The following is a 14668-nucleotide window of genomic DNA, read 5'->3' as shown; positions in this document are numbered from 1 at the left end:
AGCAGCTACTATAATATGAAGAAAGTAGTCCCTGCCGTCACCGACGTGTGGGCGAGTTACCCTGTATAAATACGCCGGGTTGTCAAACAGTAAAGTTTCCCTGGACCCTCCATGCAAACTGTCAGCGGGAGACACACTGTGGAAGCCCGTGGCCATTTGAGAATCGGGTCGGCAGTGAAGGACTCCAACTGCTACCCGGTGGAAGACAGCCGGTGGTCGGCATCGACACCTCCACCTTGAAATCCGAGACAACACACGGGAATTACACACAGAAACGCAGGAGTACGAGTCAAGCTAGCGCGTCCGTGACGGTGGGTGAGTGACTCCATGTCAGCCGGTCCACTTGATGTAAAACGGCGTTATTAAAATACGAGGCGTGTTGTCTGTCGGCGGCGTGCTGCTGCGTGTTGACGTCCTCTGGCTTGGCTAAATGCCTCTCGACTCGAATGAATGACTGCACTGGTGTCAGCCGTTGATTGAAAGGCTCCTCTTTTTGTTTTCGTTTCAGCCCGTTATGTATATGAGCCGGAGTGACCCTCTCGCGCGCTGTGCAGCTGTTGCGGGTGTTTATTTAATGTTAGATGTGTTGTTTATGCCGAGGAGAGGCTCTGATTTGTTCAGCTCGCACACACACACTGGTCGTTAGGATGCTCCCCCACTTAATTAGCCTTCTCATTTATTTTACAGGGACAATTTGGTACGGGGATGTCGGCTGACCCGGTGCCCTTTCTGCCCACGTGCCCCCCCCCCCCACCCACACACACACACGCACACAAACATGCAGACCTGGATGACCATTTCTCCAATCTCAACCCCCCCCCCCCCCACCCACCCACCTTTGCATATTTACCTCTATTGTTTGGCATAGATGTGCAACATATTCCCCTATAGTTTTTAAATATCTGTTTAAAGTTGTAATGGGAGCCAATTGAAGTGCAGGGCCTTTTTATTTTAAGCAAAGGAACAATCCTGATAATATCATGTGCTGTCATGTTAAGGTTGTGTGTGTACGATGACCAGCAGTCAGGCCTCCATGTGTTTTGTTTAACCCTCACTTTGAATCTTTCTTAAGGCCCTTTCTTTTGCTTTGGGCCATCTGCTGTGCATCTATTAGCTTGTGCTACTTGTAAGCTCGGAGTAGATGTGCTTCAGGCAGTGGATGCTGTGCAGCACCCAGCGCCACACTTCTCTAGCTCTGATAATGAGTATGTAAACAAAAATAGCAGGATAGATGTTGCTGTTGCTGTGAACCCGCAACAACAAGAATCTAGCTACTTCGAGCTGTGTCCCAAACCTGCAGGTGGAGAATACAAACACGAGCACAGCAGAGGGGGTTTGTGATGTTTTGAACATGAGAGATTCTTCTTTTAAAATGAAACATTTCAAGCTGCGTTCTGTGATTTTAGAGCATATACTGCACTCTCAACGCAGCACACGTGCACCTATTCACTGAGCCGTTCCTTTCATGTCATTGGATGACATTGGACATCTTGTGTATCCTGCTGCCTTTTTATAATGAGATAAATGCTGCTGTAGGTAGCTTAGCCATGTGTGTGTGTGTGTGCACAAGGTTGTTGTTTTTCTCATGATTGCGGTTGCAGGTGAGTGGTGGGGGGCGGGGAGGAGGGGGTCTCCTGTGCTCATAGATCCTTCTCTCTACAGTAACTTCTCCTCATTTCTAACTCTGGTGCTGGAGATGAATTCGCACCACAGATGATGCAAAATGGGGCCCTATTTATAGCCCATTCCAACCGACCCCCATCTTTGCCTTCAATGTCACCTTTTTGCACGCGACAGGGTGAATGTAAATCTGGTCTTGAGCCGCCGCTCCCACAGCGCAGCACCCAGCAGCTTCATCTGTAATAACATTAGAATTGTCTTTTAATCAGAGGCGTCTTCCTAATCTTAGCTGCCGAAGCCCCATCTGGCAGGGAAGTGAAGTGTGTGTGTGTGGGCGTGCCTATGGGGGGAGGGGGTTATTGCACGCATTGCATGGTGGGAAATGGTGTTCTGACCAACTGCCCTGCCATTTAACACCTCTTTCTTTTGTGAGTCTTGTGTGTTTGATTGTTTTTGTTCTGCTGGCGTGTAATCTTTCCTTCGGTGTGACTCTGCGTGGTGATGAAGGCCCCCTGTGTGTGTGTGTGTGTGTGTCTGTGTGTGTGTGTGTTAAAGTATTAAGCAGGAGGCACTCCGTGGGATCGGATTCAGATTATGAAGGATTTATGAAGCCCACAACACGGCATCTGTTGCATCTGTCGGTACATCCTGCAGCCGATGACGCCAAAACATTAAGCGTGTATACATGCTGCGTGTGAATGAACAAGATTATCGGTGGTGTCAGTTAATTTGCTCGCAAAAAAACTAAATGTACCACATGTAGACTTCGTGACTCTGATCCCCCTCACTACACATGTAACAGATATACAGCGTTGCTGCTATCCCGTCTCAAAGTTCCCTGAAGGCCTTGCTGAGCTGAATCTAGTTATGACGGCTGGATAAGCACTTCAGAACAATGTGTCTCTTTTTTTCCACACTTACTGACACATACCTGCAGATGTGAATATTCCTTGCTTTAATCAGAGCAATGACCTAAATGGAGGCTTGAGAGTGTCGTTCAAATAATGATGTCAATCAATGAAGTGTCCCACTTCACTAATACATTTCCCAAACCGCTCCACCAGGATCTCGCTTGTTTCTGTTTATTGTGATCGAAAGGGCTTCGATCAGCAGCGTTTGTTTTTAAATGTTTGAAACATTTTGATTATTGGCGACTCTCAAATGGCGTTTGATATGAAAGATCTGGTATATGTTAAAAACACGTAACCCTCTCCTGCCCCCTTTTTGTTTTTGCTCCATCTTTTCTTCAGCTGTCCTTTAAAATATTCCTCCGGTTCTTTCCATTTGAAATGACGGCGTTCTTCTGTTTTTTTTCCTCTTCTTCTCCACAGTTGGAACCCAACAACAACATCGTTGCATATTCACGACGACAAAGGACAGCCTGCGCCCGGCTTCCCCGCCTTCAAGGTGCCTTTGTTACCATGGTGACACTAAAAGAATCGTACACTTTACAATAAGCCCGAGGGGAACGCTCCTTGTCAGTCGCTTTGCCTCACGCTCGGCCTCCTCTTCGTCACTCTGTTACCAGGTCGGGGCTCACCTGGTGCAGCCATGCATCTGGAGGTGAAGGTCGCCCTCAACTTCATCGTGTCCTACCTGTACAACAAGCTGCCTCGGCGCCGAGCGGACCTGTTTGGCGAGGAGCTGGAGAGGATACTGATGTCTCGTTTTGAGGGCCACTGGTACCCCGAAGCGCCTCTCAGGGGCTCCGCCTTCCGCTGCATTCACCTGGGAGCCCCGAGGGACCCCGTGGTGGAGTTGGCCGCCAAGAGGAGCGGACTGGACACGGAGGAAGTGTGCGCCAATGTTCCCGCAGAGCTCAGCGTGTGGATCGACCCGTACGAGGTGTCCTACCAGATCGGGGAGAAAGGGTCCGTGAAGGTTCTCTACCTGGAGGACCCCCCGGGCCTCGACGGCGAGGGGCCCGAGGGGGCGATCGGAGAGGGTCAAGGCGAAGCCGAGGCGGAGGAGGCGGCCAGGAGTCTGGGCTTCAACCCGGACGCTCAGGTGTTTGTGCCGATTGGAAGCCAGGCGTCTCCCGCCCTCATGCCGTCGCTGTCCAGCTCCCCCACGCCGCCGCCGGCCCAGTCCGGCCCGGGGCTCTTCGGCTACCCGAGCTCCGGCACGCCCACCGACGCCGCGGGCCATTCTTCGAACGCCTCCACCCCGTCCCCCCCCAGCGGGGGGCTGCCCTACCTCTCCGCCCAGCAGCCGCCGCCCGCCGCTCTTCCCGCCGCCCGTCCCCAGCCCATCACGTTCACCACCGCCAGCTTCGCCGCCACTAAATTTGGCTCGACCAAGATGAAGAAGTGCAGCGGGGCCGGGCCGGCGGCGAGCGCCGGCGCCGCCATCGTACCGCCCGCCCAGAGGATGCTCGCCCGCTCTCCGACCGCCGCCGCCGCGCCGGAGCTGCTCAAGCACAAACCGCTGTCGCTCTCCTTGCACTCCCTCGGCGGTCCCGTCGCCAGCCAGCTCTCCCCCAACGCCAAAGAGTTTGTCTACCCAGGATCCCCGGGCCCCCTCTACTTCGACGCCGACGCCCAGCCCATGCAGCCGCTCGCCAGCCCGTTCCAACCGCCCCACGGTCTGGACACCCATCCCTCCTTTGACCCGTTCTCCAGCCCCCCCCCTGCCCCGAGTGTGGGCGTCATCGGCGGCGGAGGAATCCCCTACATGGAGAAGCCGCCATTTGTCGAAGGTTTAGGAAGCTACAACCTGCAGTACCCCAGCCAGTCCTTCCAGCCCGTCGTGCTGGCCAACTAGGCCTCGCTTTGTGACGGCCGATGGCGGGGGAGGCGGGTTTGGACAATGATGCTCCAGATCTTTTCAGTTTTTTCTAAGAAAGTGTTACTAATACAAGTTTAAAACCACAAAGATTTAAAATACCCGTACACTGAGTAATTATTGTGATTGGTTTTGTTCCTCCATCACCCCCCCCGCCAACCCCGCCCTGTAGTCCGTTGCTGTTCCTCGTCACAGTCTGTGCGTTTGCTTTGACAGGAGTGGGTAGGAGGGGGAGGGGGGGGGGGTCCTTTCTACCGAGTCATAGACACGCTTTTTTTGGTGTAGTATGTCAATGTGAGGGACTTTTTTTTTCTTTCTTTTTTTGACCCTCGACTTGTTGGTCCTCCAGTGTCGCTCCATCTTTGCGCTGCGCTGTCACGCTGTGAGACGGGACCGTGCCGAGTCCTGCAGGGATCGACGGCTGAGGAGGAGCTCAGCACTTTGCTCTGCAATCTGCTCTGCCCGACTTGCCACAAATACAGGGGGGCTTTGCTCCGTGTGTGTGTGTGTGTGTGTGTCGTCGTGCTCTGTTTTGTTGTGGCTCGGCGTGATGGAGCGACCCGTTGTTTGTACGGTGGGCCCGCACGCACATTTTGACACTGTTGTTGTTGTCGTCGTGGGGCGTTTATCGTCAGCTGGAATGAGAACATGACACGAGTTTAAACGAAGTGAGAGCAGTGGGGGGGGGGTTGTATCTGTTGGCTGCAGCCGAAGGTCAGGGAGACCTTGGTGAAAGTGGGAAGACGAGTAAATATTTGTATTTTAGGATGGCGACGATGTGCTGATACCTCAATCACACAGACTGGGATGAAAGTTATGGTTTCAAACATGCATTGAAATACACACACACCCACACACACACACACGTACACACATGTGTGTGTTTGTTTTGCAGCAATAGGGATTGTGATCAATGGCTTAGCATAACTTTGACTGAAGGAGAGGTTTTCCGCTGCAGGAGTGGGAGAGGGGGAGAGGGGGAGAGGGACTTGAGGGTTCTGTCGGCTCGGAGCGGCACTTTGAAACCCAGAACACGTTTCTGGTGAGCTTGAATTGTGTTGAAGCTAAAGGCTCACACTCTTCTCTCCCTCCTCTCGGGATTCTTCTGTGGCCATCGACGATGGGGAACCAGAACCGTACGGTTCAGGTTGCGCCACACACACACACACACACACACACACACACACCTCCCTCCTCCCAGTTATGTGAACAAAGACGTGAATGTTTCTTCACTGCTCCGCCGTTGCTTTTTGTCGCTCTACCCGATGGCTCGTCCGATCTCTGGAAGGCCGCCGTTTCTGACGGCGGTTTGTTTACCAGCCGTGTCCACGTGATTGTCGGTGAGTCACTGCAGGGAAGTGTAACTCTCAGATGTCCATTTTGAGCCGTCCAGCACTTTATTACTGGGCTCCCCGAGGCGCCGCGAGCACATTTACACCGTTTTCCCCTTTTGCCCTCTGTTTTGAAACTGGAACATCTCATGAAACGCTTCAGAGATTGGAACGGGAGCTTAATTTGTATTTCAAGTGCATCCCGCCTGTGAGGAGGTGCAGTGAGTCTCGTCGGTTCACTTGAATGTTTTCAAGTCGCTGTTGTATACGATGACCCACAAGGACCCTTGACTTGTGCGCACGCTGGTTTTTGCAATGTGACATCTTCTCATATGCATGAACATTTATTTGGGTGGTTTTGTTCTCCAAGGGGGAGTGGGTGCAGAGGTACACCGCATGAGGGGAAAGATTTATAGTTTTATGTTTTGCAATTTATTTCTGATTTTGTTTTTTTGCAAAAATGCTGACTTAACATTTGTATGAGTAAGACGTGACAAGTCCAGGAATATGTGTATATACAAAGTTCTTAAGTTTGGATTCTTTGTTTAGTTTCTTACATGCGGAGGTTATTTTTCCAGTAAATAACGTGAATATATATGCAAACAGACGAAAATAAAGATGTACAGAATAAAGTATTGAATGTGTATTGTACCTTGTGCAGCATTTGTCTAATAAGACGGGTAAATGTATTCGTTCTTCAAGTTGGATTTGAAGCTTAAGATGTGAATGTTTACAGTGGGGTCGTGTACGACGGGATGGCTGATATCACTTTTTAGTTCTTCTTCTGCTCCCGGGGCGGCCGGGCGACACTACTCCTACCGGTAGTACATTTAAACCAAAAATCTTTTTCAGTGCAATGTCCATTTAACCCTTTTTTTAATTTCTTTTTTTTAATGTGAATGCGCTGCATATTGTGGTCAACCACTTATATATATATTTGTTTTCCCCCCTGAATAATTGTCCATCACTGGGTCGTGTTTTCTTTTTAGGGAGGGTTTAAAAAACTATTTCACACCAACGATACTGAATAACTCTCCCGTTTTCATCTGGGCTACTAAAGTAGAAACCCGGCTGTATTTGGCCCCCCTCATATTGCGTAGCCCCCCTCGTTGTTTTGTGAGTGGGGTCTCTTCTCCCACGAGCCTGGGCCCTTTGGCCCTGACACTACAGCCATATCCCAGACTCACCCCTCTCCAGTGCAATGTAATGCCATAATTTAAATTACCCTGAAGGATTCAAGGGGTTTCTACCTCTCTGCACTTGGGAATAATAATTTAAAAAATGTATGAACTAAAATTAATCCAGTATATATCTCTTTTAGGACGACAGTGTTACAGCAGGTTCAGAAGGATGAAGGAAATGAATGTGCTGTAAATGTGATCTGTTACTCAACCCTGGTTGAGATGGCCTGCGGGGGAAAAATGAGGAAACTGCTACTCCTCTTTTGTGGATTTAACGAGAATTTTTGCATGACACGAAAAGTCACAAGTTACGACTTTTCTTTCTTTTGTTCCATATTTCTCAGATTAGTGGGTTGTTGAATCTGAGGACGTGAGTGATGGCTGTAAAAGCCGTTTGGCCCCGGCATCTTTAAGAGTGAACGCTGGTTTGTTTTACACTTGAAAAGAACACTTTAGCCGTGGGTTTATTTTTAATTTTTTTGTAAATGCGCCGCAAATTTCTTTAAAAAACGCAGGCCATCCCACGATCAGGGTTGAACATCAATGAAGAAGAATTTTGTATTCCGATGTCCTTTTGCTTATATCGACGTGTGCGTTTTATTTTGCACTTTGGAATATTTCATTGTCATAAAAGAAGTTTATTTTCTATGTCAAAGTTTAACATTTAAGATTAATATAGATATAATTAAAAGTTCAAATGTATAAATATAGTGCTTTCTTTTCCTGCCTGTATTTTATTATTTTTCCTATTTTGTATCTGATCTGTACACCCTGTAGATGTGTAATGAATCTTTTCACGACTGAAATGCAATGACCTGTTTTCTGTGCTGCCTCTTCCCCCTCCCTCCCCACCCCACCCCAGGGAATGGGGAGTTACTACTGCAGTTTCTTATTGTATCGGATTCTTTTTTTAAGTTTTGTAATAAAAAGAAAACAGATTGGCAAAAAGAAGCATGGAAAAGAAGCTGATTGCGTCTCATCCTCATTGTGACCAGCTCGGTGACAGATGCCCCCCCCCCCCTTCGCTCACCTCTCGGTGTGTCGTACACTGGGTGGGGTTTGAACATTCCTGCAGATCAAACGCCACGGCGAGTGGAGCTCTCATTGCAGTAAACCAACTCGAGTGGCGTTTGATCAATAATTCAAAGCACAGATGAAATCCTCCAAATCGTGAGGCGCCAGATTGCTCACCACCCCTCCCACGTCAGCTGGACCCATCCCAACAGATATTACTTCAGTCATCATCATCCGGCAGCCCAGTCCGTCTCTCCCCCTCACGCGCCCGTGAGGTTGGCTCGCGCTGGGCAGCCTCTCCATAGTAACATGCCGTGGTGTGACATTAACATGCAGGGCTGTGGGCTCCTCCTCGGCTCCTCTTCATCGCCCACTCACTGCATCCCAGCTCCCTCCTCTCCCTCCCCTCACATGTTTTCAACTGCATCCCCTGTTCTCTATCTTTCTCTGTCCTTGCTTCCCCCATTGTCCTCCACCCCCGCCCATCCCTCCCTCTCTTCTCGCCCCTCCATCTTTCTCATCACCTACTCTCTTCCTCTCCTTGTTCCTCTTACACCCCCCCCACCTCCACACACACACCTCCTTCTCCCAATTCCCAGAGCCCCTCCCTTGCTTCCCTCTCTCCAAACTCACACGCCCATCCCGCTGGTCTTTGAGGCTGCTGCTGTTACGCAACGCTGCTCCTCTCCCCCCTCAGTGTGTCGATGTGATCGTTACGCAACATCTGCGCCTCCTCTGGAATACTGATGAGCTGCAGGACCAAGGCAATGCAATGGGGGGGCGGCAGCAGCAGAGGGAAACACGATCACGTGTGTACATGTGCATCGAGGATGAGGAATACGTCTTCATCTATTCTCCCCTTTGTTAGCCATGCTTCCTTTGTCTCCCATTAGAGCGGCTGCAGCTGGGTGGCAAGGTCACACAAGGAGCCCACATGTCATTCAGTGCCCATTTATTTCAACGCATGACACACGAGATACAGGTAGACCGTAGTACCGCCGTTGCATGTATCTAACACATATTTAGGACGATACAAAAACACCGAAACAAAAACATGTTTATATAAAAAGAGCAAAAAGGAAAAAACCCAGATACTTAAGTTAGTATTGTAGCTTTGAATAGCAGACGAGGACGTCGTCATTGGCAACAGCTTCAGGCTGGAAGTGGAAATGGCAGTTTGGACCTTACAGGTGTATCGCGGCTCATTTGCACCACCGACATGCAAAGAAAGCATTGGCACTTTAACACTTGGGCCACTGGTTGGGAAAGTATTACAACAATTCAAATACTTTTTGTATTTGACGTCTGTCACCTTCATGGTATTATTTGAAGACGTGTATTCATACTTAAAAGCTAAATTTTGAAAACGAAGAGCAAAAAGGTGAAACTGGCTGTTGTAACATTCATGGCCACCAGGGGGCGCACAGTGGTTCTAATAGTGCAGCAGCTATTACTGTGTGTCTGTAGGTGGAGACACACAGCCGCAGACTTAAACCACTGGAGTCATTATCTTCCTCTCCTACTGGTGGTCCCGTTTGGCACGAAGAGAACTTAAACCCCCGTGAGGTGCTTTGCATCAACAAAACAAACAAACAAAAGAGAAGAAATTCCTACAGAGTGTAAGCAGCTCTATGAACAAGCTTGACTTCTGTCTTCTGAATCTAAAAGACTCGACTGCCCGGTGCAGTACATTTGAATGTAGTTCAAAAACAACTACGAGTTTGCATTCATCAACCAAATTGATGTATAAACAGCATAATGTAGCCAAAGTTTGAATGTCAACGCAACATAAAAAACACGTCGCGAAGAAATGCCTCCCAGGAAACTGGAACGAACACAAAATCCACCGAGAAGAGCACGACCTGATGCGTCTTATAGATGCTCAGTGAATAAACAACAATCAACACAGTGATTAAAAGATGCCGTCTTAAGCTGATGTTCGCCCCAAGGTCAAGCTCTGGCTGCGCGGGGATTTATGGCACTATTATGCGAACAAGTCATAAACACATAACGTTATAGCAAAGATGTTACACTTTTTCTTTTGACCGCTGTACAAGAGACCATCGACCTAGCCATCCCAAAACAGAGTTTTCAGTAATGATTCGCAGACATAAGAACACTTGGTGTAAAAATATTCAAGAAAATAACAGACATGTTTACTGGCTTCATGCATTAGGGTCCTATAGACGACGGAGGATCTGAACTGGAAGCACAGACGACTTTGGGGCATTTCTATTAAGTACATCATAACAACTGTAGGCTACAGACATCAAGGAATTAAAACGAGCATCACATAACAGAGTATTATTGCCACACTTATTTACTTTCCGAGATTCACTGCGATTATGAGCACAAGCCGACCGGTCAGCCGAAGACACTTGAGATATGAAGTCCCGTAACAGCCTGTCGTTTTATTTACTAGCTAACAGACTCGGTTTAGCAAAAAAGAAGAAGAAAACTCAAAGTTTTGCCAAATGGAACTAAGCTGCTTTTTTAAAAATGTGCTTTCTGCTTCAACTTCTGCCATTGTGTAGCCCTGCTAAACTTTTCAACATTCAAAATAGGAAATGCTGAATGAGGTAAACAAGAGTGAGCCTTGTTCTTTGTGTGTTCAAACACATGCTGTATGTATATAGAGGGGGAGGGGCAGCCATCCGATAAAACGATATATAAATCTAGTTTTAAAAACAAACATCCAAAAAAACACAGTTTACCCATTGATTTCCCTGCATTGGTTTCATTAGAAGTGTCGTTTCCTCGAAGGAAATAGAATCATCCCACGTATTGTTGTACATCACCACCAACAGATGCCTTATTACCATCAGAATAAATACAGCACTCATTGACTATTTGGCAAATATGAGGAATAGTACGAGGTTAATAAAGAAAGTCAGAATTCCTGTCTTGGGAAATAAAGACCATGAGACAATCATTTATTTACACGGTTTAGAAGCAGTCGACTGTGGGACTGGATCCATCTTTTGTTTTTCCCTTTCTTATGAGCTCAATCCGGCCATCCCACCATGAGTAGGTGTAGCTCTAGCGCCCTCTATCTGCAGTGCGCAGTGAAATAAACATCCCTCCGCATCAACATACCCCTCCACCAGTGAGGGCAACTGCCTTCAGAAGTTACCTGCGAAAAAATATGAACTCAGTCTTCATTTGTAAAATATAGTCATCTTCTATGGAAACCCAAAGTCTTTCTTCTGGAATAAAAATAAATAAAATATTTGTTTTAGAACATCCTGTGTGAGGCTCCGGAAGCTGATCTGAGGTGAGTAGAAAAGGAAACTAGATCACAGTAGCTTTCAAATTGAAGGTCATGCCTGTTTCCCGCCCTTTAGAAGCTGCTCCGTCTCCCGTGGTGGAGGTACATCGGGAAGATGTCGGCCGCCGCCATGAGCCTCGTGAAAAGTGCACGAGTGGATTACACGCCGACGCACGCACCGATCTCCGCGGCGCGGGGAGGCGACTATATGTACAAGCGGGTTTGTTTTGTATGTGCGAAGAACTGTGACTGAACCTCACTAACTAACCGCTAAGCGCCTCTTGCCCTTCTCTCCTCCGCCGGCGAGCTGGAAGTACCACCGTGAATCTGCCTTCTGCACCTCTCTTGAGCCTTCGTCAGCTCCTCTCCCTCCCTGCCGCGAGTTCACCAGCTCCCGTTGAGTATTTTGGAAGGAATCACAGACATAAACACGAGTTTCAACACAAGGGAATGTGAGGGGCGGGCCGGAGGGCCCCGGACTAAATACTGGACTTCTGACTGACTCATGCTTTGGTCCAAGAAGAAGAAGAAGAAGAAGTGCTCTGCAGTGATAAAAACGGACGCGTGTTTGGCATTTAAAAGCCGGTGACTCTTTTGTACCAGTCTGGTTTTTGCGCATTTCCTGAATTTTCTTTAAAAAACGGCTCGGGGCGCATCAGACTTTCCATGTGTTTGACCTCTATCGTCCCCTTCTCTCCCGAGTGGAGGAGCCAGGCGCTCTCCGTGGGCCTCCCTGTGACCGCCCTCCCATCAGGCCTCACCGCCTGCCAGTGTGCATCCAGTGAGCTCGACGTGGCTGCTGGAGGTCAGTGAAGGCAACAGTGCAAATTTAGACTCCCCTTGGTGGTTTGGGTCAGAGTTGAAAATCTGCAAAGGGGGATGGGGGGGGGTTCTTTTTGAGGGGCGGGGTGGGGGGGGGTTGCGATACGAGTTCTCTACAGCGGCCCGTACTTCGCCTCGTATCGGGACAGCACGTTCTTGCAGCGGCCGCAGTCCTTACGCATCTCGGCCACCTGCTGGCGCAGCGCCGCGTTCTCCCGCTCCAGGAAGGAGGCGCGCACCGTGATCTGGTTCTCCTTCAGCCGCCGCGCGTCCCGAGACCGCTTCGCCGCCACGTTGTTCTTCTTTCTCCTGGACCAGTACTTGTCATCCTGGGGGGGAGGTGAATGAAACCGACAGAACAGCATGTAGTATTTTTTTTTACACTATTAAAAGTTCTTAGATCCTCATTAGGCTCCACGTGGTGTTGGAGTTACCTTCTGCTCATCGGGGACAAACACCTTCTTGGCCTTCTTGATCATCGGCTGCGGCTTCAGCTCCTCGTCAGAGAACTTGTGTTTGCGCGGGTTGAACAGCTCTCCCCCCGGCACACTGGACAGGACCAGGTCAGTGGGATCCGGCTGGAAGTTGATGTCGACCTCGATGGCCTCTGGGTCGACGGGAGAGGGGGTGCTACGCTCTGCGGAGGCAGAGGAACCAGAGCAGATGTTGTGTTCGAATGCAAATCGTCAGCGATTGGGAGAGTTGGTCATCCCTCTCACGCATGATGGTCAACAGGTAATGTGATGATTTGTCGTGCTGGCCAGTTGCCAAACATTTTAAAAGCCAAAGCGCGGGCTCAAAGGTCAGGGAATGTCTGTGTGTCTAAATGTGCAGTAATAGTTCATGTTGCCGCAGAGGGCAGACGACGACAGCTTCAAACAGCTGAAACAAAAAAGCACACGTATTCAGCTTCGAGATATAGAATTTAAGAAATGTTGTTTCCAAAAATGACTCAGCCAGTTAGTAATGGGGAATTTTAACTAAAAAAGTAACAGAAAAGACGAAGAATCTGAGTCCGAGTTGTCTTAAATCTCATGAGTTGTATATCCAAAATAATATAATAAACCTATATTTCTCACCTGTTTTCTTCTCCTCCACTTCTGCTTTTGCCTCCACAGACAAAGATTCCTTTTCTTCTTCTTCATCTTCTTCCTCCTCCTCCTCCTCCTCCTCCAGCTTAGCTGATAGTAACATAGTGACTGTCACCGCTTCCTCTGGATCAGAGGTGACCATAGAGGGGACAGCGATAGACGGAGGGGACGCTGAGGCGTGGTCAGGTGCGACGGCAGCAGCAGCAGTAATAGTAGAAACAGTAGTTGTGGACAATGTAGGAGTAACCTTGGGGAAAAATTTGCCTTTGAATCCCGCCAAGGCCAGAGTCTTCTGTAGCTCCTCCTCCTCCAGAGTCACAGGGATCCCGTTCTCCAGGAGGAACTCATCCAGGTCCATGTACTCCAGGTGGAACGTCTCCCCATCGTAGAGAATGGTCTTGTCCCAAATGGCTGGGGTTAAGGAGGCGGATACCCCTCCACCGCCTCCTCCTCCTCCTCTTGAACCTGCACCAGCACTGGCTGCTCCAGCCCCGCCCCCCTCCCCATCCTCAGAGGAGCACAGCTTCTCTTTCTCGATTTCTGCAGACAAGACAAGACATCGGTGCTTAATGTGAGTGAAATATGACATCATGGGTGTCAGAGAGTCTCAGACAGGAGCACACACAGGGGGGGGGGGGGGGAGAGAGAGAGTGAGAGATAACAAGCAGATAGGATGAGGAAGGGGGAGGGAGGGGAGTGGTAATGTGACAACTGACCAAAAAAGGGGGGGTTTCAACCCAAAAAATCCTGTTAGAGTTGGAAAGTGAGACCATTTAATAAAATACAGAACGAGGCTTTTGGGAAACCAGAAACATAACGGCCATGCTCGGTGCACACGTGCACCAGCACACAAACACACCCGGTACCAACCGGACCAATGCGTCTAATGGAAGTCAACCATGTCTTGTGGCAGATATTATCCTCCCAGCCCGCGTGCGCCGCTCGAGCAGCAGCAGAGCGGAGCTGGAACTTTGGGTTCTTTTCTCGTTTCCTCGCTGCCTCGGAGGAGACCCCGGCTCCGTGCAGCATACGGCGTGTCCGCCACAGCCCGATGACCGGTCTTCGCTTTATAGAAATACAGTTAACGGCCCGAGGAGTCGATTTGGAGAATTACGCGCATTTTTGGACGAATAACGTTTACGCGCGTAGTGTCGATAAACATGACGGAAACAAACCGAGCGCTCCTTCTGCCGCTTCGCTCTCACCGTCGTCTCCTTCCTCCAGGATGTTGGGAGGGGGGATGTCCATGATCTTCTTCAAAACAAAAGGAAAGGACTTGCGCGGAGCCGTGGGAGCGACCTTATCGCCGGACTGAAGCGCCACTGTCACCGCGGCTTTGCCAGGCATGGTCCCTGCTCAACTCAGAGCGGAGCGCGTCCTGGACTGCACCGGGGGGGGGGGGGCTGCCTCCTTTACCGGGAAGCGACAGCAACAAACGGACCGCAGAGTGTCTCTTCCTCTCACGCTATTGCTGCGTCTCGGGCTTATTGTTGTCAACGCGTTTATGATGCCCAAAAAGAAAACACAACACTAAAAAACAAGCCCCTTGTTCTCCGT

The 14668-nt window shown here is 49.4% G+C and overlaps 2 protein-coding genes across 4 annotated transcripts; one reads left to right on the top strand and one right to left on the bottom strand.

The window, feature by feature from the left end:
* Positions 1-48: 48 nt before the first annotated feature.
* Positions 49-7867, top strand: LOC130189138 (protein Tob2). 3 transcript variants are annotated; one of them, XM_056407822.1, is made up of 3 exons: positions 49-311; positions 2952-3027; positions 3149-7867. In XM_056407822.1, the coding sequence occupies exon 3, from the start codon at positions 3172-3174 to the stop codon at positions 4381-4383; it is 1212 nt and encodes a 403-aa protein (XP_056263797.1). In that variant the 5' UTR covers positions 49-311; positions 2952-3027; positions 3149-3171; the 3' UTR covers positions 4384-7867. The 3 variants fall into 3 exon arrangements, with proteins under 3 accessions (XP_056263797.1, XP_056263796.1, XP_056263795.1); XM_056407821.1 differs by having other exon boundaries at positions 49-315; XM_056407820.1 differs by lacking the exon at positions 49-311 and having other exon boundaries at positions 1656-3027.
* Positions 7868-8865: 998 nt separating this feature from the next.
* Positions 8866-14484, bottom strand: tefb (TEF transcription factor, PAR bZIP family member b). Its single transcript, XM_056406991.1, has 4 exons — positions 14317-14484; positions 13100-13651; positions 12455-12657; positions 8866-12349 (listed from the first exon to the last, which is right to left on the bottom strand). Exons 1-4 carry the CDS (start codon positions 14456-14458, stop codon positions 12134-12136), a joined length of 1113 nt encoding a protein of 370 aa, XP_056262966.1. The 5' UTR covers positions 14459-14484; the 3' UTR covers positions 8866-12133.
* Positions 14485-14668: the final 184 nt, after the last annotated feature.

This window comes from Pseudoliparis swirei, chromosome 23, assembly GCF_029220125.1.
Source record: "Pseudoliparis swirei isolate HS2019 ecotype Mariana Trench chromosome 23, NWPU_hadal_v1, whole genome shotgun sequence".
NCBI lineage: Eukaryota > Metazoa > Chordata > Actinopteri > Perciformes > Liparidae > Pseudoliparis > Pseudoliparis swirei.
The sequence above is the reverse complement of the archived record's forward strand: the minus strand, read 5'-3'. Positions and strand labels throughout refer to the sequence as shown.